Consider the following 23703-nt stretch of genomic DNA (forward strand, 5'->3'; position numbering starts at 1 on the left):
GAGGTAACTGTCAGGTAATCCAGACTGCATTTAATACTATCCTGCCAGAGAGGAAATAAATTTTAGCCATGAATAAAGCAGGAGATCATGAGCACAGGCATGCCCTTGTAACAAAACCACTCGAATTGTTGCTAAAAGATATAGTAAATGAGTGAGTAATGATGCTTTCTTTTCATTAGCATCAACCTTCATATCATTTGTTCAATTGTTCCCTCGTCTGCGGCGCAGAGTAGGATGGTTTCAATATTTGATCACAGTTTCCTATCATGGATTCGAGAGATGATTTCTTTATATCAATCCTTGCCTTCCCAAAAATTTGCATGGCCTAAGAGAAATCATGTTCAGCATCAACTCGTCAGAACCTTGTTGACTAAAATTTTCAACTCTTGGGATGAAAGTTTGCCATACATATGAGGAAGTACTAGATAAATGGAGATTTAAAGGTTATTATAACTTAAAGAAATGCAACATGGATGTCTCTTCCTTTTGTTTCTTGTACTTCCATTCACTCGGGCATTAATTTCTATGATGCATGTCACCTAAAGGATAACAATTCTGAGGATAACTATGGTTGCATGATATCCACTTAATTCAACCTTAATAGTCTGGCTATTATGCGTCCACCATGAAACAAGGATAACAGTTATGTTCCCTGGAGAAGGTTCATGCAGAAAGCTTCACATGGTTTTTCTTTCCATTATCCTAATGTTTGGCAATTGAAGGCAAACCATAGTTATCTAAGCCCCTAAAATGGAAGTGGTACAAAGTGCTTTGAACTGAGTTGCATCTCAGGATGTACTCAAAGAGCCAATAATTATGAGGCAATATCTAAAAATTCTACCAGAACAGTCTCATTTTTATGCCTTAATTCCTCAATAGTTCGCCTATGTCTTTGTTTCAGCCCAATCATAATAATGCAATTCTAGCACAAACTTTTGAAGGACTTGGGCTGATCATGTCTGAAAAGATTTTCTCATATATCTAATGGCATTATGTAAGCATCTAATTTTTAAGAAAAAAATAGGAGGGGAACAATCGCTTACCCACCAATTACTCTTTAAGCTTAAACTTTTAGAAGATGGATCCTTTTATCTTCTAGCATGATCTAAAGATAAAACTAGACATACATTCTAGGAGTAATGACATTTGCTACAATTTAGAAAGTGTTCCTACTAGTATGTTCAAAACAGAATTGACCAAGAGTGCTTGCAATTAGTGATAAGATCATGAATTGACCAGAATAGAAGCTACTCAATTTGGCAAGACATATAAATACTAGTTCCTAACACATATTTGAGAACTCCAATTGGAGCAATCATATGCATTCCCCAAATGACTTGCTTCCATTACAAACCAAGGAGTAAACTCGCATACAACCTACTTGAGGCACTAAAACAGAAAGCAAAGGAAGTAGCTTCATTTCTAGATGGAAACTGAAGCATTTGTGGAAACAAATCCGAACTTTTAGCATTTGTTTGCCACAAAATCTACGGTTTCCACCCGAATTTTTGGAAATGTAGACTGCAGAGTGAAACAAAGAAGAGACACAAATGTACAACAGAGAAGGCACACTTCACCTCAAACTCCCTAACTTTTAGCATTTGCCGCATCCTTCACCTGCTCAATCTTTTCATACACAACTTCCTCCGGGTGCACAGGATACTTCTCAGGAGCAATCGGCCGGCGAGCAACAACTGCAAACCAAACAAAGAGTGTGAAGAATGTGACCATGGATCCAAAAGCAGCAGCAACCACCAATGCAATCAGGATCACCCAGGAATGATTCCTCGCCGCATGCGCCGGAGAAGGACTCTCTCGGGGCCGCACCAGGAACACATTAGGATCCAAAGGTTCAGAATGCATCAGATATGGAGCTCCATGATTTATCTCAAATGCCCATGAATACAAACTGTTATTTTTACTAAAATTCCCAGTCCAAGAGCTGAACCCCACAAGCATCTCCTCCCTCCACAGCACGTTGGACAAATCAATTGGGTAAGAAACCAATCCATCTGTGGGTCTCAAAACCCTAGATTTACTCACTCTCACTTCCAATCTACCGGAAGTCCCGTTGTAATCAATCCAAGAATGCAGCTTTTCTCCACTGTTCAAGACCAAATCGCTGCTTTTGACGGCTAGATCACTACCAACATAGATTTCGACGTGGTTTCCTTCTAATCCAACGATGACAACGCTGGGCGGAATTCCATCGACCAGATCAATCCGAGCGCTGCTCGGAGACAAAAAGAAAGCAAATCCACCGCCACCAAGGATGGAGAAGGAGAAGGAGGTCGAGAAACCCGGGTTCCTCCCGAGAAATCTGATGGGCTCCTCGTATACGATTCTCCCGGAGCTCGACACCCTGAGCGCTGAACCCACTACCTCGGCATCGCCATAGAGCGCGATATTCGAAGCAGAGGTGCGATTTTTATCGAAGGAGTCGAAGGCGAAGTGGAAAAGACGGCCTCCTTCTGAGCTGTAGCAGAGGTGAAAAGAGGAGGAGAAGAAGATGAGGGCCAAAAGGGCGAGGAAGGAGATCTCCATTGGCTATCACTTAGCTCCAACCTCTTCCATCCATGGCTAGGGTTAGGGAGGAGGGAGGAGGGGGGAGGGAGGAGGGAGGAGGAGAGTGATCTCAGGAGGAAGTCGAGGTGCCTCATCTCTGGGTCAAAGATGAAAAGATCTCGTCCGTTGGATTTATCCATCCAACGGAGTATACGCGAGCAACGTGTACCTCCTCAAGTAAGTCCCTCAGAGTGGGGGGAATTGAGTAGGATCTGCTACTCGATTTCAAACAGCGATTAATTGGTGAGAAAAGTTTGGATAATTACACATAGACCTTCAACATATCACTATTTTTTTTTATATACTCTCTAAATTTTTTAAGACAGAGATCTTTTAAATTATTAAAAATATATTATCTCCGTACGCTATGAATAAAAAAAATTCAAAATACTCCCTAATTAGATAAGAGTACTTTAATAAATTAAAATATAAAAATAAATATATTATATAATTACTCGTGTGACTTGTACTTAATAAACTCACGGCTAAAAAAAAGATAATAAAAATTCTAGCGGAGGTACGTAAAAGAATGTAATATTTTAGGAGTCTCACTATAATTAACCTTATAACTCATGATTAATTTTTTTTTTAAACTAGATTGCACATCTAAGTATGGGTATGCGGCCTCTTTGAATTGGCTGGCTTTGTGATATCATATTCATTAGTGTACAGCCTTTTCCTTTTATTTTTTACCTTGTTGGAATACAAAAGAGGGCCATAACTTGATCGTTATTTATTGCCTGGTATGTTGCTGTTGTACGTTTTCGTATTAAATTCACACAGGGCTACTACCTTCATACATGCACAGTGGAGTGCAGTTTGGATCGGATCCGAACTGGCCTTATCCCAATAAACCAACAGAAGTCGGCAAACATAACAAATTCGTCGCTGTCTTTACTCCGTGGGCCGTTTCGCTGCCGGTCAAGAGGCAGCCCTGAGATCACCTACTTTAAAGTCGTTGATGGCAAACAAAAGAATAAGCTACGATTCATGCTTTCTTTTCCTTTTATTTCTTCTTTATCTTTTGCATGCAAAAGAGTCTTCTATATCAAGCATGGTAATTGACGGACAACCCAATATTTCACCTTCACATACATCACCATCTCCTGCTTCACAACCTGTCAATTTCCTCTGTAATACTACTTGAATTATATAGGTAGTGGTCCGGATGATTCAAGCACAGGATCAGTTGTGTCATCAGGGTATAATGAAAAAAATACTCACATCAAAAGGAATAGAGAAAAAAACAATGTAGTATTTTGTTTAGAAGTAGCATGAAGAAAATTTTCACCAAAAGGATAAATGTATATGTATAAGTAAAAAATCCTTTTATCTTCTGTCAGAATAGATATCTCATTAGAACAATAAACCCTCTGTATCCTCTTGACATTCTTGAACCAATTACTACAATCTACACCTGTTATCCATGTACTCCTCATCTTGGCTAGACAGATCTCTGGAGAAATGGTGTGCAGCTGCGCAGCATGAATCACTTTGCCAAATATTGGAGGTTGCCGGCAGCGTTTGCAATCAACAGTTTGTGAGTAATTACCAAATAACTGTTTGGTGACACTGTCTTCCATAAGAACTTAACAGAACCTCAATTGCAAGAGCACAGTAGCGAGTAGCCCATTCCCAAACTTTGGTTGCTATTTTTTATTAGCTGAAAAGCTATGAATGCTCCACAGCTCCATATATGATCGTCTGTATTCTCGCTTGTCTTGGCTGAACAGCTGGCCAAAGCCAAGGGAACGAAGCCTGCTCAAGATCACAAACACAAAAAAGACACCAAATGAATAATATAGATAACCTGATATCAATTCTCAGAAACATTTTCCTAGACTTGCAATTCTCTCATATCATGTCAACTCTTATTTTGCTCCACTACATTGTTTTGATCGATATTGCAATAGCCCCCATATAATGTTAGTGTTGTTCCTGGATAGAAAAAATAAGGATTCAAATTTCATAAAGTGCAAGGGGAGTTCCTATTACCATTATGCATTAACCACTTCAATTTGATCAATTTCCAGATCCACAAAGCTCTCCTTGCCAAACAACGAAAGTCCAACAGTGGCCTGCAGGGGTGGCTACTTATCAGTGTCACATCTTGAGAGGAAGAACAAACAAATCTTAATTTATGGGTGAAATATGGAAATCAAATTTCAAGAAACGATAAATTCCTCATTTCTTATATTGGTGATATTCTTTCAAGTTTCAGGTCACATCTTTTAGTAGATATAAATAGTGCAAGATTGTTGGGCACTCTTGTTACTTATGACTAATGAATATTGAGTTTTAGTCATAAATTTATCATCCAACATGTACCTTTCCTTTCTTACGATCTAGCTCCTTGACACAGCCTGTGAATTCTGTGAAAGGCCCAGAGAGAACACGAACATTAGTACCTGGTGTAAGAGCCAGGCCATTTTTAGAAGGTTGTTTCTTTGATCTATTCCTCTTCCTATCTTCTATCTTAAGTTCTAAACTTCCTCCAGAATCAACAAAAGAATGAAGATTATCTTCCTTAGCTTTTTCTTCAAATGCTCGGTCAGTATTCTCTTGCTCTACTTTTGCTTGGTTGAAGATTGCTTCCATCTCGTCAACTGAAACAGGTTTAGGCCTGTTAATCTGCCGCTTACTGCATAGACAGAAAATCAGTTGTTGTACAAAAAGTGCAGCCACCAAAAGTAAAACTTTATGTTTCTCAAATAAATCAAGATGCTGAAATTTTGTAGCTGTCTGTGTATGCATGTTTTATTATCTTGTACAAATCACTTAATATTTGTAGGAGGGTTGTGTTCATCTTATTGAATTTTACAATTAGTTATGGCCTTATTATCTCATTAACCAACTATCCAGAAGTTCTGCAGAAATTATTCTGATCGCTTACCACAGGATACATGGTTGTTTCTATCGAAGAAATTGCATCTTTAAATAAGCATGATAGCGCAAATAGCTATTGCAGGAGGCTCCAGCCAATGAAGGTACATTGATATTGAAAACTATTATCATGGCTCAGGATGACATATATTAAATAGCCAGTCAGCCTATACTTTTCAAATTAAGGTGCCGAAAGTAATCCCTATTACAAGATAAAACTGTTGTCATTAACTACTATTTGCCATAAATTAAGAAAATAATGTAAAGAGGACAAAACATAAACTGTCAGAAATAAAAGAGAAAAAGAAAAAATAATACTAAAGCATTAGAACAGCATGTAAGAATAAGATGGCACTTACGTGTTTCCAACTCTAGATCCTACAAAGCCTCCAACACCGTCGCATTCTCTGATGAAGTCATGAATGTCCTTGTTCAATACACAATGTAGAAAGACACATCCGGCGAAAAGCGGCTTAGATTTGACATTGTAAGTACCATTTTTCAGTCTCTTCTTCTCCCGAACAGCTGGATAGTAAACCTGGAAGCAATGCACATCAGAAAGAAGTCGATAAAACTTCAACATTGAGCACATCACAATAACTATTCAACCTCTAAGATACCAAAAGGACACAATATTCCTCTATTGACATGATAAAAAGATTTAGGATTAATTTTAACAACAGAAAGTAGAAAACAGCTGCAGATGCTATTCAATTTAGTTCCAATCAAGTTAAACGAAGAGTAATTTGGTAGATGCATTTAAATTATCCAGTAAATAAGGTCTAAATCTGTTACCAAGATCACAATAATAAATATGCAGGACGCTCAATTTAGTAGAAAGAGAATAGAAAAAAAATGTAAGCTTGGAAAAACGAGGAGAAAGCCAAGACCTTGAACTCCAATTGGGGAAAGTTCCTGGCGAGGAGGCGGGCTAGGCGTTGGGCGATCTCCTCTCCGGTGACGCGGGAGACGCGGACGACCCACCACTGGGGGCCGAGGCGGGCGAGGAGGTCGAGGTTGAGGTCCTCTGTCCACGACGCTGGGCTCCGCTTCTTGGGCTTGTGGAGGAGCCGCTCCTCCACCTCCTCCCTCCAGTTCACGCTCCCTGCTCGGCTCTCCCGCTTCTCCTGCCGCAGCTGCCTCCTCTCCCTCGCCGTCAGCTCACCGCCGCCGCCGGCGATGGATGGAGCTAAGCAGGAGAAGGAGGTGTTGTGTTTTGGTGTGGAGGAGAAGGAGAAGGGCAGGAGATGACTCCATTGGGATTGGGGTAGAAGTAGAGCCACGGGCTTCATCTCCTCCTCTTTTCTCCCACCCAATGGATAGGTTGGTCCTTGCTCCCTTTTTTTAACGGTTGGTACTCCAAAGCTCGTTAATTTAGAAGTTTAAAAAAAAAAAAATTTCCAGGCTGAGTGAGCCCAAGCCCAATGGGCTGTCTGGGCCCAAATGTCTTCGATCCTCAGTTTCTTCTTTAAACCCTAGAGAAGAAAACCTTCACTCGTACTCCACTAGTCCTCTCTCCCTTCCCCCTTGCGATCCTTCGGTACGTCATACCGCTGCCCTTCTAAGTAGGTTTTTAATCTTTCATTCTTCCACTCTCTTATTCTTTCTTTCTATCAAAGTCTCACTTTAATTCTCCATCTTGGTGGATTTCCTTAATTACATCAGTGAATTTATTCGAAATCTATTATCGCCCTTCACTCGGAAAATATACTTTTTGTTTTAGATCAAGTTTGAACGATGGCTGCTAAGGATGCCGCGTCCAATATGGAGAAGGAGCAGGTATGTTTGACCCTTTGACTCGCCCGAGAATTTGTTAAAAGATTGCATATTTAATCAACCTGTCAATCATGTTGAAATATTTAGATCCTGTTTCTGTACCTGTTGCATGCATATTAGTGAAAATCCAGAGTGGTAGTGAAGAACATCGGCTGATTTATAGGATTATCATCTTTGATAGAATATTACGTCTATTAGGACTAAAATCTAAAGTAAACAATGTTCCAAAAAAAAATTAGAGGTTTTTTTTTTCTCTCTTCTAATGGTTTTTCTTGTTGCTAACTATCCAGATTTTTGGGATGGCGGAAAAAGAGATGGAGTACAGGGTGGATCTTTTCAACAGGTGAGTTGGCTTTGTGGGTACTTTAGCAAATAATTATAGTTACAATTGGTAGGGCAAATAGATATTTACTTGAACTTTCAAAGGATAAGGTGCTGTTGGTTTTATAAGTTGATGTAGTTGTTTTAAAGTCACTGCTTCCCCAATTAAAATGCAATAGAACTATTCGAGCGTATATGTTTTTTTTTTTAATATCTAAATTGCGCCTTGCATATGTTATTCATCCATACTTGCTTCTGCAAGTAAAAGATGGCTTCTTGCTTTCTCTTTAGTTTTTACTGCTCACGCTTGTGTATGTGCCTTTCTGATGGTGCAAAGGGATAAAAGGATTGTTTGCTGCCCTAGACATTCTCCACTTATCATCTTATCTTCATGCATCAAACTTGCGTTAGTCATAGTTGTAAAAGTTACTGTTGGAATGTTGTATATTTGACTATAGTGGCAGAATGTATTTGCTAGGTCATACCTTCCCCACTCTTTGCCCATTTGTTCTAATCTCATTGTTAAGCGGTATGGAATGAACATCTCTCTAATTTTTATACGCATCGTGGCCACCTTTCTTGCTTAACTTTGGTTCGTTTTGACCATAGGGAAGAAAACATAGATTTGAGTAATACTACGTTGTGAAGTGTTTTCATGCCTTATAATATACAATGATGTCCATAGTAATCATATGAGGTTATTGTAGTAAAACCTTCTTGCTATTATTTGGAAAGACTTGTCAATGTGCAATAAACAAGAAAACAAACTTAAAAATTTCAAAGCATACACCATAATCGAGAAATGGGCACTGTAATCCTTAAGTTCAAATTGATTATGGTAATTGAGAGTTACATAGTTACATCATGTGAACTTTGGATCTATGATAGTCGGCTGATACTATAATCTTACTGTAATACTGACTTTAGGTGGACACAAGGGTATTGTTTTGGTTGTTGCGGTCAAAGTTCCATTCCAACCGGCACTTTTGAGTAGCAGGCATAAGTAACATGATCACCTATCAGTACCTGTCATAGTACATTATTTACGAAACTTGGAATTTCTATCCTATATCTTATATACTGAATTTCGTCTCCTGCTTAGCTGAAAAATGAGCTATAATCTGAAAACTCCAGTTTTATCTGCAACTATCATTGCCTATGAATCTTACTATGGTAGGCCTTTGTGAGGTAGTCAAGTTCATTTTGCCGTCATGTCATATTCTATCAGTACAAAATAGAAGATTTGGAATATGAGCAAAAGTCATTTTAGATTCTAATTTATGAATTGTTGTATGACAATTTTCTGCAGGCTTACAAAGACTTGTTTTGACAAATGTATTGAGAAAAGGTACACAAGTTTTTGCTCATTCTTTCCCTAATTCTGTTGCTGTGATCTCTACTCTTAGTATCATCTTTCACTTCCAAGATGCATGACCATATCCTTCATGTGAAAGATCATTTGTTCTAAGTTAACCTAGGTATCTATATGAATTGGCTAGATAAACTAATGGAATACGTTATGAGACACTGATCCTTTGGTCTTAATATTTTCCAATATCTATGATGGTTCTAATGATCTCTTGAAGAATGTTATTTTTAAGTAAAGAATTAAAGATCAGAAGATTTATTCTGGACATCTTCTATACTCTTCTTCAGGTATAAGGAATCTGAGCTCAATATGGGTGAAAACAGTTGCATAGATCGTTGTGTCTCAAAATATTGGCAGGCAAGCTTTTTATTCCTTTCTTATGTGAAAATATTTGAGCTTGATATGTAGTAGTAGTATTTTGATTACCATGCTTCTTTTTTTTAACGCCAAATATATTGTGGCGTTCTTTTATTATGTGATCATTTATCTCCTATCCTATAAGTTATTGTGGTATATTTCAATTTGAAACCTGGAATGTTCATCTAATATAGGGGTGTTACTTTTGTTTGTTGTCCCAACAATCTTTACAGGTAACTAATTTAGTTGGCCAATTGCTCGGTTCAAATCGGCCACCAATGTGAAGCTGAAGCAACTCCTCGCTTCTCTAGCAAATTGTTACCTTTTGAATTTAGCATTTGCATCCAACCGGTGGATGAACGGATACGATATGCTGCAGTAACAAGCAATGGAATTATTTATGATGTACTGGGTTGAGAAATAATTTATGATTGTTATGATTTCTGTGTACCTTTTGAAATCTTCGGAGCGACCTGTAATAACAGGTCGGTGGCATTTCGAAGGACATTTCTTTTATTTAAAGAGGCGATTGTTTAGGCATATAAAGCAGTGTTGATCCAGATTGAAACCCAAAATAGGCAGCAATCCTTGTTAAGAAATATCTGGCCATGTTCAACAACCCTCTCTGTTGTAGGACATCCGTCTGAGTTTTAGGAGGAAAGCAATATGGATTCATTAATATTCAGTCTGTTAAGTTTTATCCACGATCTTGAAAATTAAAGACAGAAAGATGAAAGATTGCCAACCTAGAACAACAAATAAAACTATAACACCATAAATCAGCAAAGCACTGACACCTAGGTCCATGAGCAGTTGAGCCGTTGGAAATAAAGACGTAGGGGGTGAGAGGGAGCAGTTGAGCCGATCCTCTAAGAAGGTGGTGGATGGGCAATAGGAATAATTTTCTCCTCTATATCAAAGTTGAGCCGATCCTCTAAGAGAGCTCATTTTGGACAAAAGTAAAACGTAATGTACATCAATCTCCTTTTTCCTATTCTTTTATTTTTCTAAAGAAATACACAGGAATCATTTTCTCCTCTATATCAAAGTTGAATAGAGAGCTAAGCAATCGCATGTATATATTAACACAATGCAGCTACAATGAGTTAAGCAAATCCCTTAAATCATAGGATTGGATAGCAAATATAGAATGATAGGATATAATTCATTAATTTTGATTTATGTAGAAGTTGTAATAGAATCATTTTTGGCTATCACCACCCCGCAAATAAATGGGAAACTTCCTAAGCCCGTTAGATGATAAACCCTTTGTGAAGATATCAACAACCTGGTAAATAGTGGAAATGAATCAGACAAGGAGTTGCTTGCAAGCTACACGCTCGTGAACGAAGTGATAATTAATCTCAATATGTTTTGTATGAGCATGAAGTGGAGAGATTGTCACGCCACAGAATAGGTGGGCTTATAGAACTCACACCTAATTCTCCAAGAACACTTTGAATAAAAAAAATCACAAGTAGTATTAGCCATCCCTTTGTATTCAGATTTTGTAAGACACCATACGTTCTTTCTTTGATCCCTAAGAGATAAGATTGGAGCCTAAAAAATATAATGAAGCCACTTAAAGAACGACAATCTTCTAAATCACTCGCTCAATTATCATCTGAATAAGCACGAAGACAATCAATGGAAAAACACGAAAAAAACTAGCCCGTGAAAGATAGCGTGCTTCAGATAACGAAGGATACGTTTAACAGCACACAAGTGCATATGTGTGGCCTGATGCACATGCTGGCACACTTGATTAACAGCAGCAAAAATAATATCTGGTCGGGTGAGAGTAAGATATTGAAGAGCCCCAATGATTTGCGATATAAGGTGACATCTTGCAAAGGCTCAACATTGCCATGAGAATATTTGGATCCGCTAGAGACTGGAGTAGAGACAAGCTACCGATATATTGCTCCGCCGTAACAGGTCATGAATATATTTAAGCTGAGTAATTACCAATTTTAAAGAAGTTCCCTGAGTCTCAATACCAAAGAAATAGTTTAGTGGTCCTAGATCCTGGATAACAAACTCCTCCTGCAAACTCAAAGACATGTTTGAGAGGAGCTTGCTAAGATGATGTCATCTCCATATAGTAGCATAAAGATAGTATAAGTAGACGTATGCTCTGATACCATGAAGAAACACACAGAATAATTCTCCTCTATCAAAGTTGAATAGAGAGTCAAGCAATTCCATGTAAATATTAACAGAATGCAAGATGAATTTGTAATAGAATCATTCTGGTTATTAAAAACAAATACATAATTCATACTATTGACGGAAATCAAGAGTCCAAGAAATAAACATTTCTTGAAATATTCAAATCAACCATCCTAACAAATGAAGTGAATTCTTTATTTTATTGCGTATCAACTCCTAGGTTGCAATGCCAAGATGCTGTCCACCAAGTTATCAATAGCCAAGTACGAAGAGCCTCCAGTCATGGTGCACTGAGCTGCTTTGGCCTTCAAATCCGCCATCCTCTCTCTCATCTCATCCCCTTCTCTCTCTGCGATCAATGTTTTAATTGCCCTCTCAGTTCTTCCTCGTTCCACCTTCCCCTCCAACACAATGCCAACCTTCCACACATGGTTCACGTATCTTGCATTCCCTGTTTGGTCCCCGAAGAAGGGCCGACAAAGCATCGGAACTCCTTCGCAAATTGCTATGACATCCCGAGAGTTTAAATATTTATTAGAAATATAGTAGATTATGTCTATCAACTTTAAGCTTTTAGGATTAACCATACCTTCTAATATCGAGTTCCAGCCACAGTGAGTCCAAAATCCACCGACCGCCGGGTGACTCAGTACCTCCTGTTGTGGCGCCCAAGGGACCACCCTTCCCCTGCCGCGCGTCTCCTCCTCAAACCACTTGGGCAGCTCGATCCGGTCTGATCCGTGAACCAGATTAGGTCGAACCACCCAAAGGAAAGGGTGGCCACTATTAGCCAAACCCCAAGCAATCTCCACTAGCTCATTTGGGTCCATAAAAGCCAAGCTCCCAAAACTTACATAGATCACAGACTTTGGAGCTTGCGAGTCTAGCCAAGCCATGCAACTCTGGTCCGGGGCTAGAAGACTACTTTGGGTTTGGGTTTGGGTGGAGAGCTTGTGAAGAGGCCCAATTGGGTAGACCGGAATGGAGAGGTCTCGTTTGATTTGGTCTAGTTCGGAGGACTCGATCGAGTCAAATGTGTTGAGAATGAGACCCGAAGAAGTCCTCACTTGCTCCACTCCTCGTGCTAGTAACTCGGTGAACGATTCAAGGCTGGTTATCATTAGACGCGGCAAGTCTTTTACTCGTAAGGGTGGGAGCTCGCTCACTAAGGCATCCAATTGCGACTCTGCACCATAAAACACAAATAGTAAACATATGAATTGTAAATGTGCACAAAAAAAAAAAAAAAAAAAAAATGAAGCCTACTTGGATAAAGCCCAATTCACATAGGATTGTGTGGAAATTTGGTTATCTTTACGAAAAATTTCTAGGGATAGGAAAAGTTTCCAGCATTGGTATTTTGAGAAAGAAATTCAAGAGGAAAACTTGTGAGTTCGATATCATTGGTCCACTTCGCCTAGATCTAGGCCAATCCTACTTTATTTTAGTCGAACTAAGCTCAGCTTGAATTCAAAATGGTCATAGATGGCAATTGGCATGGTAAAGTGTCTGCCTATTCGACCAACAATTATAATATAATATATTTTTTTTAACTCGACACGTTCTGATCTGCTCAAATCGATATCTCAGGGTTGTAGTGGGCACTGCTATAATATTCTAGTCTGGCTTGAGCTCGATATAATTAAAATAATTGATGAGTCAAGCTGCAAACAAATATTAAGCTTAGTTGGAGTCTAGCTTGACCCACTTGATCATCACGCTCACCCTTACTTTCTAATATATTTCACTCTCACTCCTTTCACCTCTCTCCTCTCTTCTGTTGTGCCAAATACCTAAATGGGTGAGGGAAGTGGAAGCAAAATCCTTCACCCTCAAACAAATCCAAATAGAATAACAATAATTTGGGGGCAAACCAAATATTAGCAAAACTAATATCAATACCAATATGAGAACTCCAAATATAAGATACTAGTTGTAGGGAACTTTAAATATCTAAAGTAATCACAAATATGAACACCAAATCAATGCAAACCATAAAGAGAAAAGAGGGAGAAACGAGGTCTACGTGGTTCGGCAAAGTGCCTACGTCTACGGGCGGAGCAATCTTCAATCCACTATGCAAATCACCAAATACAAAGAGTTTATAACTCTAATCTCACTCTAAACAATGGTGGCTCTCCCCTACAAGTTCTTCTCTCTTGTAAAATACCCACACAAAATCCTAAAACTCAACATTTCTATTTATAGAGCCGGTTCATATTGGGTTTTTCCGCGTCGCGTTCGAACGCCCTCGAGGGCGTGTTTGAACGCGCCCAATATCAAAGCCGCAGAAGCAAAGGGGCGTTCAAACGTCCGCGAGGCGCGTTCGAATGCGCCCAGTGCAAATGCAGACTGGCATTCGAACGCCAAAGCCCCGTTCGAACGCCTGTAGAAACAGCTGCTCTCGGATTGGCTTGCATTCGAAAGCAGCTAGGCCGTTCGAACGCTTGCATCACCTAGTCTCTGTCTGGGAACTGTGTTCGAACGCCCCTAGGGCCTATTCGAACGCACTGACACACTAAGCCTGCAAAATGCTGAAATCTAAATTTGAGCCAAATTCCAACATCTTCTCCACCACCTCAATCTAACACCACCACCGCCACCACCAACCCCTCCTCCAGTCATCTCTCTTTTTTTCTATTTTTTTCTCCTAAAATTTCTAAACTATTAAAAAACAATAAATTAAATCAATCCAAAGAAATTAATAAAAAAAATTCACGCAAGATCCATTAGATTGCACTTTTCAATTTCTACCTATTAAAATTACTGTGGAAACTTTTCTGAGTTACCCAAAGATACCCTGAAAAATAAAATTTAATTCTATGTTCAAGATATACACCAACCTTGGATTGGTAGATAACCCTTTTCCAGCAGAAGCGGAAACGCCATAAAAAGGTTGAAGCTTGTAGCATTGCCAGTCCTCAACACCATTGTAGCAACCCCAAGCTTTTTCGCCACGGCCTGTAACGCGTACCAGTGCGCATCGAAGATCACGCAAGCTACAGACTCCTCCTCCTCCTCCTCCTCCTCCGATAGCAACTCACCCAAGCTGTCTCGGAACGAGGCCTGGCAGCTCTTATTCAGGGCATGGATAAGCGCGACGGCGTCCTTCGAACTACGGACTGTGTCGGGTAGGTTATCCGGGACGGGAATAAAGCGGTAGCTCTTGGGATAGTTGTCCGGGTCGGGGGAATTGAAGTGGGTGTGGAAGATAGTAATGGCGAAGCCACGGGAGTGGAGGAGGGAGGCGAGGTGGAACATGGGGTTGATGTGGCCTTGGAATGGTAGGGGGACGAATAGCAATCGGCGGCCCATCACGGATCAGGAGGAGAAACTCGAGAATAGCGACAGAGGTGATGGTCTGTGTGATGGATGGATGGAGAGGATGATTAGGAAGGATAGACAAGAGTTAAGCTTGGCTGTGTTGCCTTATTTGTTTCAATTAAAACAGGGCTCTTGACAATCTTATTATAATATTAGATATCAACAGCACATAATTAAGATAAAAGAGTTTAAATATAACAACAAATTATATTTCACATGAGTAGTCAGAACGCTAACTTATTTTCTTCAATTAAAGAAAAGGATGGTAGGTGAAGCAGGTAACATTGTTAACTCGTGTCATAAACTAATTATAAACATATATATGTGGTATTAATTCATAACTTATAAGAAGATTAAATGGAGTAAATGATTAAATATATGTCATAAACTAATTATAAACATATACATGTAGTATTAATTCCCTGTTTACTATACCTATGAAATTAGTAGACTAACTAGTGTATATTACACAAACTTTAATATAGACATCGATTCATAATGCGGTTTTGCAAAGATGTCTACCAGTATTCTAAGATCGGCTTAAAAGCAAAGCTATAAAAAAGTAATTCTAATACGTATTATAATATTCACAATTTAGTATTAATTATTTAGGGGGGAGCCTCTACAAATGTTGAGTATTCATACGCATGAATACATGATGACATATTCAAACCAACCATCCTAACAAATGAAGTCAATTCTTTACTTGACTACATACATATCAACTACTAGCTTGCAATGCCAAGATGCTATCCACCAAGTTATCAATAGTTAAGTAAGAGGAGGATGGCCACTATTAGCCAAACCCTAAGCAATCTCCACTAGCTTGCTCGTTTGGGCCCATCAAGCCAAGCTCCCAAAACTTCCATAGATCACACAATTTGCACCCCAATGCAACTCCGGTCCTGGGCCAGAAGACTACTTTGGGTTTGGGTTTGGTAGATCGGAATGGAGAGGTCTCGTTGGATTTGGTCCAATTCGGAGGGCTCGATGGAGTCAGATGCATTGATATTTATATATTCATATTAGTTTCTTATATTATCTTAGTAATTTATTATGCAAAAGACATATATACCATAAACTTAGAGTACTATGTATATCAGAGTTTAACTAAATTCCATCTCTAGAATATATTATTTTTTAAGCACTTACATATATCTTTCATTAATTAAAAATTAAACTAAAATTTGATAAGGTACAGAGATAGAGAATCAAATAAATCTACTCTAATTAAGAATTAATCATACCTATCACATTAGAAAAATCTAAGTGTTACGCGCACATAATATTTTTGAAGGACTAGTATGCAAATCTTTTTACATAATATGAGGTTGGAATCAGTACTGGGTATGAAAATTTTACTTTAGAGAGGTATTGAGATATTTGCTTATTTATATATTTAAAAGATGTGAGTAAAACTATCATATAAAAGGAAAAAGAAAACATTATGTTTGAAATGAACCCTAAGCAAGTTCTTTCGAGATGCTTCCCTAATGCACATCTCTCCATAAGTGGAGTAGATGGATAAAAGTAGGTACTAAAGATCGATCCTTCGCCCACCACAAGGTGAGTGATTGTGGCAAAGTCCAATTGGACGAGAGTGAAGTAGTGCTGCCTCCATTGAGCTACAATGACTTATGATGAGTAGTGTGCCACGAGACATTTCTTTCAATAGCTTCTGCAGCAATATATATATATATATATATATATATATATATATATATATATATATATATATATATATATATATAAACACCATGAGATGGTTTATTCGTAGATCACTGCAGTGTTAGCATATGGAGATCACCACCACCACTAATTGTCTCTACCTTGTTGGGCTGCTTCTGTTTGCAAGCATCACTGCGCCGGAGAAGGCCGACGGAGCTGGCGAATGTGGGAAGATTCCTGCAGACAGAATGGCGTTGAGGATGGCTCCATGCGCCGCTGCGTCGCAAAATGCTCGCGCCCCGGTGTCATCTGGATGCTGCTCGGCGGTGCAGAAGCTGGGCAAGAGCCCGCGATGCCTCTGCGCCGTCATGCTGTCGGACGCCGCGAGGAAGGCCGGCACCACGCCCGCCGTTGCGATTACGATCCCAAAGCGCTGCAACATTGCTAAACGACCCATCGGCTATAAGTGTGGTGGTGAGTTTGTTCGTGTCAATGATGCCATTTTCTCCTCCACCAATGTTCTTAGTGTTTGTGGACTAAAGTTTTGGATTATTCTCCTGCAGGTTACACCTTACCTTGAAGATCGAGTACAAAGGTTCAGGGACGTCCATCTTATTGTTATATTATCTAGCTTCTATGGAGGTTTAAATAAGCTGATGATGTTGATTTCTTCTGAGTAAAAGTACTGTTTTGCAATTCAATAAGTTGCGTGAATACCATCACAAAGAAAAGCACATACACTGTTTGAGTTGGAAGCTTCCACGAAATACTCGTGAACCTTGGCGGTCTTATAGTTGAGTTGGAGAAGGTCAAATAATATATATACTCGAAGACAAACTAACCTTCTCGAATTGGGTTGAAGTAGTCAACATTAATTAATTGGCGCGCGCTAGGACTAGTTCAAGCTCACATATAATTTCTAATTCAAAATCTCTGGATGATGTGTACTCGCTGCGCTGTCTTCCATCGAAGGACTAATGAATAATTGACCTAAGACTCTCCCAACTATCGTCAATCTTCGCATAAATCTTCTAAGTTATTTATGCCATATTAATCCATCCTTCCTCAAAGTGCTTTTCTCATTAATTATATATCCTCTTATTTTTTTTTAAAAAAAAAATTAAAAGAATAGTTATATAATTAATTTTTAGATACTCTTGTATATAGATTATAGAGCGAGCTCGAGCGGGATTGGAAATGAATGATTAGAATCCGAGCTGGTATTCCGTTGGAATGACGACGTGCGCGTTTAGCCTATTCCACTTCCACCCGTACTCTGAACCACGAACACCAAAGCCACGAATCACACAAATAAAAACTAATTTAATTAATCAATTAAATTCCCGGGTCAAACCACCAATATACCAACCCGTAATTAGACCCCCGCCATTCCCGTCCTTCCTCCTCCAGATCGTGCACACGGTTTGTTCCCATTTATTCATCTCAAACCTCGGTTTTTATGTGCCGAATTCCCGATAACCAACGTTTCATCCTCCTCCTCCGTCTTTGATCTCTTGGATTGGATTCTTCATTCGTTTGTTTGTTTAATTCCGTTTTGTTGTTGGTGCTGGTGATCGGATCTGGTTCAGGAGGTATGGCTCACCGGGTGGATCACGAGTACGACTACCTGTTCAAGATCGTGTTGATCGGTGATTCCGGCGTCGGCAAATCGAACATCCTCTCGAGATTCACGCGCAATGAGTTCTCCCTGGAGTCCAAGTCCACCATCGGCGTCGAATTCGCCACCAGAACTCTTCAGGTCTCTTCTCCTTTGATCCTCTTGCCTCCTTCCTCTTTGCTATGATGAGGGCGAAAGATGAGTTTTTTTATTTTTTTTTGTTTCTCGTTATTCGAGATTTTGTCTTTTTCTCTAGGTGCAGATAAGCAGGAAGGAGATGAAAAAAATGACTTATTCCATTGTTTTCGTTGGATCTCAATATTCTTTAATTAAATTACTTAGCATTTAGTTTATAGTTCTAAAGGGAAATTGATTGATAACACTGTTTGGTATTAATGAATGTTGGGGTTCCTTATAGTTGTTTCATTTGAATGGCGTAGACATGCTAATGTCATTGTCTTTGTAATGGTTAAGCATGCTTGCTTTTTTAGTGCATTTTGTTTATATAAAGCTGATCGTGAACCTTAGTGGCCTATTTAGTTTAAGGATTTATTCCTAGAATAAGGAGATGCATTTTGATTGTGATATGGAGTTTCATAATATTCCCACAAACTCATGCTCGTCCAATGGGTTTCAGAGTAGTTAGGAAAAGGAGGATTGTGATACATGATTCTTCCCGCCCCCCCTTTATCCTGTTGGCATCTCATCAAAACGTAATCTTTTTTATTGATCTTGGAAGATTGTGAGTCTGTTTTACGTGGCATGTGCTTTTCTCCTCTGTTAATCATAGTTATTACCATTTTCTTCGGCTTTTTGTATGAATCTCTGACTATGGTGTAATATCCATGGCCAATTTAACAAATGTGATTCTGTAATCAGATGGATATCTACTAACTTTATCTCAAATGGTCCGCATGCTTTCCTCCTCTGTTAATCATGGTTATACTATTTTCTTCGGCTTTATCATATGAGTTCAGAGAATTCATCTTGGTTCTCTTAATCTCTAATCACTTTCCGCTGTCTCCTTTCTTTCTTTCTCTTTCTCTTTCTTTTATGTTTCAACGTTTCTTTAGCATATTGTTTGACCTCTTTTAATCATTTGGGATACAATCATACTAACATATGTATTCCCCTTAAGCTAGTTATAATGAAATCCGAGAAACTTGTGTGCTCTTAAAAGAATTTCATGATGCGGGTAGTAGATATAGTCTACTAGAAACAAAGGCCTTAATATATCATAACATGAAGTATGCAGCATGAGTGCCTTGAGACATTCTGTTACACTCAATAAAAGATTAATTCGTCATACTAGTCAAGAAAAATCTTAATGTTATTGATGCTTTCCTACTATTGCAATATGTGTAAAATTAATTCAGCAATCATTGAACAGATAGAGGGGAAAACAATCAAGGCACAGATATGGGACACTGCCGGTCAAGAGAGGTACCGTGCTATCACAAGTGCTTATTACAGGGGTGCGGTGGGAGCTCTTCTCGTCTACGACATAACGAAGAGCCAAACTTTTGAGAACATCCAGAGGTGGCTCCGTGAACTTCGAGACCATGCAGACTCCAACATTGTCATCATGATGATTGGTAACAAGTCTGACTTGAACCATCTAAGATCAGTTTCAGAGGATGAGGCTCAAGGATTGGCAGAGAAAGAAGGGCTTTCCTTCCTCGAAACATCAGCATTGGAATCAGTCAACATTGAGAAGGCATTTCAGACTATTCTGTCCCAGATCTATCACATAACGAGTAAGAAAGCTCTTGCTGCCCAAGAGGCAGCAGGAACAACTGGGACCCAGTTTCAAGGGACTACCATCAATGTAGCTGATTCATCTGGAAACTCAAGGAGAACATGCTGCTCTACTTAGGTGATTGCCTTTCACAGGGATGAGGGATCTTGCACCCAATTAGATGATGTGTAGATTACTTTCTATTGTGCTGTTGTGTGATTCTGGAGGCTGTGGATGGGAGTTCTTATTCAGGAAGAAAAGTATTTCATTCTTAGAATATTAGATAACTTGCATAGTGCAGATTTCATTTTACTTGTATCTTGTTATTCGTGGGAAGCACTTTTCTGTTACAAAGCACTTGGAAATAATGTGGTGACTTGTTTTGTATTCTTGAAAATTTCTAACATTACAATGAGACTCTTTCTTATACAACATTCTACGATTTGTCAGGAAAATTACTATTTCGTCTTTAGATCCTCTTTATATCAGAGTATTTACATTGTTTCCATCAGCTCCCAGAATTCTTGAGGACGGGCTTCAATTTTGAAGGAGCTCTATGCCTGCAGAGTGTGTTTGGCTGCCTTACAAGCTTCTCTTTCTCTGTGCTTGTTGCATAAATCCAGATGGCCTCTTTACTTTCTTTGCTATAACCTGCTCAATTTGGCTTCTGCAGGTTCTTTAGATGTGAGGGATTATATTATTCTTGCTTACATGATTGGTAGATAAGCTTGTTACGATATTCTTTTTATTAATTTATAGATAATTACTAAGTTGTGCGGCTTATTTATGGACGGTCCCGAATCTTCGCATCTATTATATATTAAGCTTGTAACCATTTTATTAGAATTAAATAATTTTTTGTTTACCAATGGACTTTTCCCTTGAAAAAGATTCGAGGAAAGAAGGGTCTTTTTCGTGTAAGATATGAAAATATTGATTGGAGCTATCGAAATGGGCAAAACAGATTGAGATTTGGCGTGATCTAACTCTTTGGATTATTTGGGCGTGTCATTGGATGAGTATCTACTTTAATCATACGGGTTCCTCTAATTAATCTTCGGATAAAATTAGGGCAGTCGAATCCTCGCCAGCTCCTCCTTGGAAACTAACTATATACTTAGGAATAGATGTACATATTGGAGCCCATTTGGACATTTTATTACTGTTTACAAATAAAAACATATATGACATCATGCCATGTTGTATAAAAGATCCCCAAACGATAAGAAGAGTGCCACGTTTAACGGTTGGTTTATTGAGTATTATCCTCGCTCTTGATGATTATAAAACTAGTACAGTTTCAAAAGTTATTTCAAAAGTACTATATTTATTGTCATCTCAGCACTACAGTTGAATTATTGTCTTAATTCTTAATAAGATTATCCGAAAGAAAAATACTTATCAATAGAAATAATTTAGTTTAACCTCAGACTAAATCGTTGCTCTATGTATAGGATAAACAAGTATTTTAGTAAATATGAATAGAAAAGTATTGTATTCAATCACGAGAATGGGTTTTTTTTTTTTTTTCCTGAGATAATAATCTTTCACCTGGTGTTAGTTAAGTTGACAAAAGGTATAGTAATTTTGGAATAACTTTTAAAACTATAGTATTTTTGGAATAACTTTTAAATTTATAGTAATTTTGAAACTTAAAGCTATGCTAAAAACTCTTTGGTTTATCCACAACAAAATCCTAAAGATTATAAAATGGATTTGATTTACCTACCCTGATTTAATATCTGACAGTGAACATATTGGCACTTCTTAATCGCATTAATTAATTGAGCAGTATATGGATATTTCGGACAGCCCTGTATGTTTATCCTATCTATTCCTCATCATATGAATTCTTGCTAGAAAGTAAATAGTTTTACAACCAAACGTTTTTCTTTCTTCACTATTAAGCTACAATGCATAAGAGCTAGGTATTGAAACCTCAGTACAATTACTTTTTATTTATTTTTATCATTGAAATTAACCTCGATACAATAATTGACGTTGTTGAAAGGTCACACCCGATTCAGAACATGCTAGACATAGTTGCGTCCACCTCTAGCTTACTCATTTAAGAACATGCTAGACGGCAATTAATCTACTTCAAGAAATATCATCCAAGTTCTATCCTCCCAAATCTTACGATAAGTGCACATATCCTACGTAAAAACTCCTCTCCTCCCTCTATAAATACAAGGCTTTTTAAGTACCCCGATATCAATGCAATTGGCATAAGTCGATCGACAACCATATATACAATGGCAACCAGTAGTACTTGTCCACTCTCCCTCGCCTCCCTCCCCATCCTTCTGGCCATCCTCGCCCTCCTCGCGGCACCTTGCTCGGCCTCCAACGTCCTGTTCTCGGGCAACACCCTTACTGCAGGCGAATCCCTCACACAGGGAAGCTACACTTTTATCATTCAGAATGATTGCAATCTAGTGTTGTACGACAGTGGCAAAGCCGTATGGGCTTCCGGGACGTCTGGCCAAGGCGCCGGGTGCCGGCTCGACATGCAGAGCGACGGCAACCTCGTCATCTACAACCGCAATAACAATCCTGTGTGGGCTAGTAACACTAACATAGGTCAGGGGAGCTATTACCTTGTGCTCCAGAGTGATAGGAATGCGGTGATCTATGCAACTAAGGGTGCAATTTGGGCTACGGGCACAAATATTAGGGGAACTGCTGATGTTGTTATAATATCTAAGAACTCAACTGCTCATGCTGTGGTTGCAGATGCTGCAGCAGGCCTGAATTAATGGGAAGATCACCATGGAATGATGTTGTGAGGAGTGGATATGTATTAAGAGTAATAAGCGCTGTTAAGCGCGAGTATGTCAATCTAATTAACGTTCTGTATTGTGCTTAAAAAGATATTTCTGCAAATATTATTTCGTAACTACTCTTCTCAAGAAACTAAAGATGATAGAGAACGGTGGACTTAATCTTTAATATTTTAAAAAGTTTAAGCTCATCGTACATAAAACAGTGGATTGGTCTCTCTAAACACAATTGTTAAGCCAACGGTTATATATGTAAAGGTCTTTGCTTGCATGATAGTATTAAAGGTATGATATAACAGCTTATATATGTATGTATATATGCACTTGGCAGGATGAACCTTTGCATTAATTCTCTGCTAGATGATTACATTGCAATTAGATTAGCTTCAAAGAAGAGTATTTATTACTTTTAGTTGAAACTAAGATAGGAGATTCCGAGAATAACCAATATTCTGATGACAACAAAGGAGGTGGATGCCTTGGTAGCTTCTCTTTCTCTGTGCTTGTTGCATAAATCCAGATGTGATGTCAAACTCTACAAAATATCGGTCTCCTTTACTTTCCTTGCTATAACTTGCTTAATTTGGCTTCTGTAAGTTCTTTAGATGTGAGGGATTACACGATTCTTGCTTACGTGATTGGTAGATTGAGCATGCTTATCATCAACGTTCGTAAGTCATAAAAAGACAATGTTACAAGCAGTCACCACCTTATGCTTATAGAAGTCCACTTCCTCTTTGTATCTTTTTGGACTGGAATTGGCAGTACTTAATCTTTCAGCATATATGGTTCATCTTGAAGTACAAGGTAAGAGGGAACAAAGTACAAAACTGATGCTAAGTTGTACTACTATTGAGAACGTATTCTTTCCTGCTAGCTGCTTCATCTTCGACCATAAACTATTGTTCAACTTTTAAGAAAACTCCTGTGTGATGATGTATTAATAATGGATTGTCTTTTTATTCTCATACTGTTCTCCGTTTGCTCTCCCACTGTGGTGGGCCAGATCAAGAAGCTGGGGAGGAATAGGAGCAACTTCTCTATTCCAACTTAAGCGTTCTAATTTAGCATCTTCCATGATTTTATCTTCCCTAACCAATCTTATCCGAAACTGATGAGGCTTATTGGC

General features: G+C 38.7%; 7 protein-coding genes across 10 annotated transcripts; 4 read left to right on the forward strand and 3 right to left on the reverse strand.

The window, feature by feature from the left end:
- Positions 1–1587: 1587 nt before the first annotated feature.
- On the reverse strand, positions 1588–2544 carry LOC140789152 (L-type lectin-domain containing receptor kinase VIII.1-like). The gene has a single exon (XM_073138759.1). The coding sequence runs from the start codon at positions 2542–2544 to the stop codon at positions 1588–1590; it is 957 nt and encodes a 318-aa protein (XP_072994860.1).
- Positions 2545–3849: 1305 nt separating this feature from the next.
- Positions 3850–6800, reverse strand: LOC140788775 (uncharacterized). Its single transcript, XM_073138223.1, has 5 exons — positions 6339–6800; positions 5808–5986; positions 4894–5206; positions 4561–4643; positions 3850–4323 (listed from the first exon to the last, which is right to left on the reverse strand). The coding sequence occupies exons 1-4, from the start codon at positions 6738–6740 to the stop codon at positions 4563–4565; spliced, it is 975 nt and encodes a 324-aa protein (XP_072994324.1). The 5' UTR covers positions 6741–6800; the 3' UTR covers positions 3850–4323; positions 4561–4562.
- Positions 6801–6913: 113 nt separating this feature from the next.
- Positions 6914–9817, forward strand: LOC140787989 (mitochondrial import inner membrane translocase subunit TIM10). 4 transcript variants are annotated; one of them, XM_073137059.1, is made up of 6 exons: positions 6914–6988; positions 7172–7227; positions 7515–7567; positions 8855–8893; positions 9202–9271; positions 9505–9817. In XM_073137059.1, the coding sequence occupies exons 2-6, from the start codon at positions 7186–7188 to the stop codon at positions 9553–9555; spliced, it is 255 nt and encodes an 84-aa protein (XP_072993160.1). In that variant the 5' UTR covers positions 6914–6988; positions 7172–7185; the 3' UTR covers positions 9556–9817. The 4 variants fall into 4 exon arrangements, with proteins under 4 accessions (XP_072993160.1, XP_072993158.1, XP_072993161.1 ...); XM_073137057.1 differs by having other exon boundaries at positions 6917–6988; positions 9202–9276; positions 9510–9721; XM_073137060.1 differs by having other exon boundaries at positions 6937–7013.
- A 1617-nt stretch (positions 9818–11434) lies between these two features.
- On the reverse strand, positions 11435–14883 carry LOC140789046 (UDP-glycosyltransferase 76B1-like). The gene is made up of 3 exons (XM_073138640.1): positions 14287–14883; positions 12033–12629; positions 11435–11948 (listed from the first exon to the last, which is right to left on the reverse strand). Exons 1-3 carry the CDS (start codon positions 14756–14758, stop codon positions 11653–11655), a joined length of 1365 nt encoding a protein of 454 aa, XP_072994741.1. The 5' UTR covers positions 14759–14883; the 3' UTR covers positions 11435–11652.
- Positions 14884–16515: 1632 nt separating this feature from the next.
- Positions 16516–17169, forward strand: LOC140788778 (uncharacterized). Its single transcript, XM_073138226.1, has 2 exons — positions 16516–16909; positions 16999–17169. The coding sequence occupies exons 1-2, from the start codon at positions 16564–16566 to the stop codon at positions 17013–17015; spliced, it is 363 nt and encodes a 120-aa protein (XP_072994327.1). The 5' UTR covers positions 16516–16563; the 3' UTR covers positions 17016–17169.
- Positions 17170–17622: 453 nt separating this feature from the next.
- Positions 17623–20246, forward strand: LOC140788776 (ras-related protein Rab11C-like). The gene is made up of 3 exons (XM_073138224.1): positions 17623–17857; positions 18025–18194; positions 19444–20246. The coding sequence occupies exons 2-3, from the start codon at positions 18030–18032 to the stop codon at positions 19927–19929; spliced, it is 651 nt and encodes a 216-aa protein (XP_072994325.1). The 5' UTR covers positions 17623–17857; positions 18025–18029; the 3' UTR covers positions 19930–20246.
- Positions 20247–21881: 1635 nt separating this feature from the next.
- On the forward strand, positions 21882–22690 carry LOC140788777 (mannose-specific lectin-like). Its single transcript, XM_073138225.1, has one exon. The coding sequence runs from the start codon at positions 22047–22049 to the stop codon at positions 22548–22550; it is 504 nt and encodes a 167-aa protein (XP_072994326.1). The 5' UTR covers positions 21882–22046; the 3' UTR covers positions 22551–22690.
- The last annotated feature ends 1013 nt before the right edge of the window (positions 22691–23703 follow it).

The sequence above is a fragment of the Typha latifolia genome, chromosome 5, assembly GCF_019914945.1.
Source record: "Typha latifolia isolate L0001 chromosome 5, TyphaL0001v2, whole genome shotgun sequence".
Classification (NCBI taxonomy): domain Eukaryota; kingdom Viridiplantae; phylum Streptophyta; class Magnoliopsida; order Poales; family Typhaceae; genus Typha; species Typha latifolia.

What these genes read in the sequence shown, in the direction of transcription:
- LOC140789152 (XM_073138759.1), bottom strand. Translation starts at nt 2,544, where the DNA reads ATGGAGATCTCCTTCCTCGCCCTTTTGGCCCTCATCTTCTTCTCCTCC.
- LOC140788775 (XM_073138223.1), bottom strand. Translation starts at nt 6,740, where the DNA reads ATGAAGCCCGTGGCTCTACTTCTACCCCAATCCCAATGGAGTCATCTC. An exon ending in TTCCCCAATTGGAGTTCAAG is followed by an intron (nt 5,987 to 6,338) that starts GTCTTGGCTTTC and finishes CATTGCTTCCAG; the next exon opens with GTTTACTATCCAGCTGTTCG. An exon ending in GGATCTAGAGTTGGAAACAC is followed by an intron (nt 5,207 to 5,807) that starts GTAAGTGCCATC and finishes CTGTCTATGCAG; the next exon opens with TAAGCGGCAGATTAACAGGC.
- LOC140787989 (XM_073137059.1), top strand. Translation starts at nt 7,186, where the DNA reads ATGGCTGCTAAGGATGCCGCGTCCAATATGGAGAAGGAGCAG. An exon ending in AGGGTGGATCTTTTCAACAG is followed by an intron (nt 7,568 to 8,854) that starts GTGAGTTGGCTT and finishes AATTTTCTGCAG; the next exon opens with GCTTACAAAGACTTGTTTTG. An exon ending in GTGTCTCAAAATATTGGCAG is followed by an intron (nt 9,272 to 9,504) that starts GCAAGCTTTTTA and finishes CAATCTTTACAG; the next exon opens with GTAACTAATTTAGTTGGCCA.
- LOC140789046 (XM_073138640.1), bottom strand. Translation starts at nt 14,758, where the DNA reads ATGGGCCGCCGATTGCTATTCGTCCCCCTACCATTCCAAGGCCACATC. An exon ending in GGGTTATCTACCAATCCAAG is followed by an intron (nt 12,630 to 14,286) that starts GTTGGTGTATAT and finishes TTTATGGTGCAG; the next exon opens with AGTCGCAATTGGATGCCTTA. An exon ending in CTGGAACTCGATATTAGAAG is followed by an intron (nt 11,949 to 12,032) that starts GTATGGTTAATC and finishes GGGATGTCATAG; the next exon opens with CAATTTGCGAAGGAGTTCCG.
- LOC140788778 (XM_073138226.1), top strand. Translation starts at nt 16,564, where the DNA reads ATGGAGATCACCACCACCACTAATTGTCTCTACCTTGTTGGGCTGCTT.
- LOC140788776 (XM_073138224.1), top strand. Translation starts at nt 18,030, where the DNA reads ATGGCTCACCGGGTGGATCACGAGTACGACTACCTGTTCAAGATCGTG. An exon ending in TCGCCACCAGAACTCTTCAG is followed by an intron (nt 18,195 to 19,443) that starts GTCTCTTCTCCT and finishes ATCATTGAACAG; the next exon opens with ATAGAGGGGAAAACAATCAA.
- LOC140788777 (XM_073138225.1), top strand. Translation starts at nt 22,047, where the DNA reads ATGGCAACCAGTAGTACTTGTCCACTCTCCCTCGCCTCCCTCCCCATC.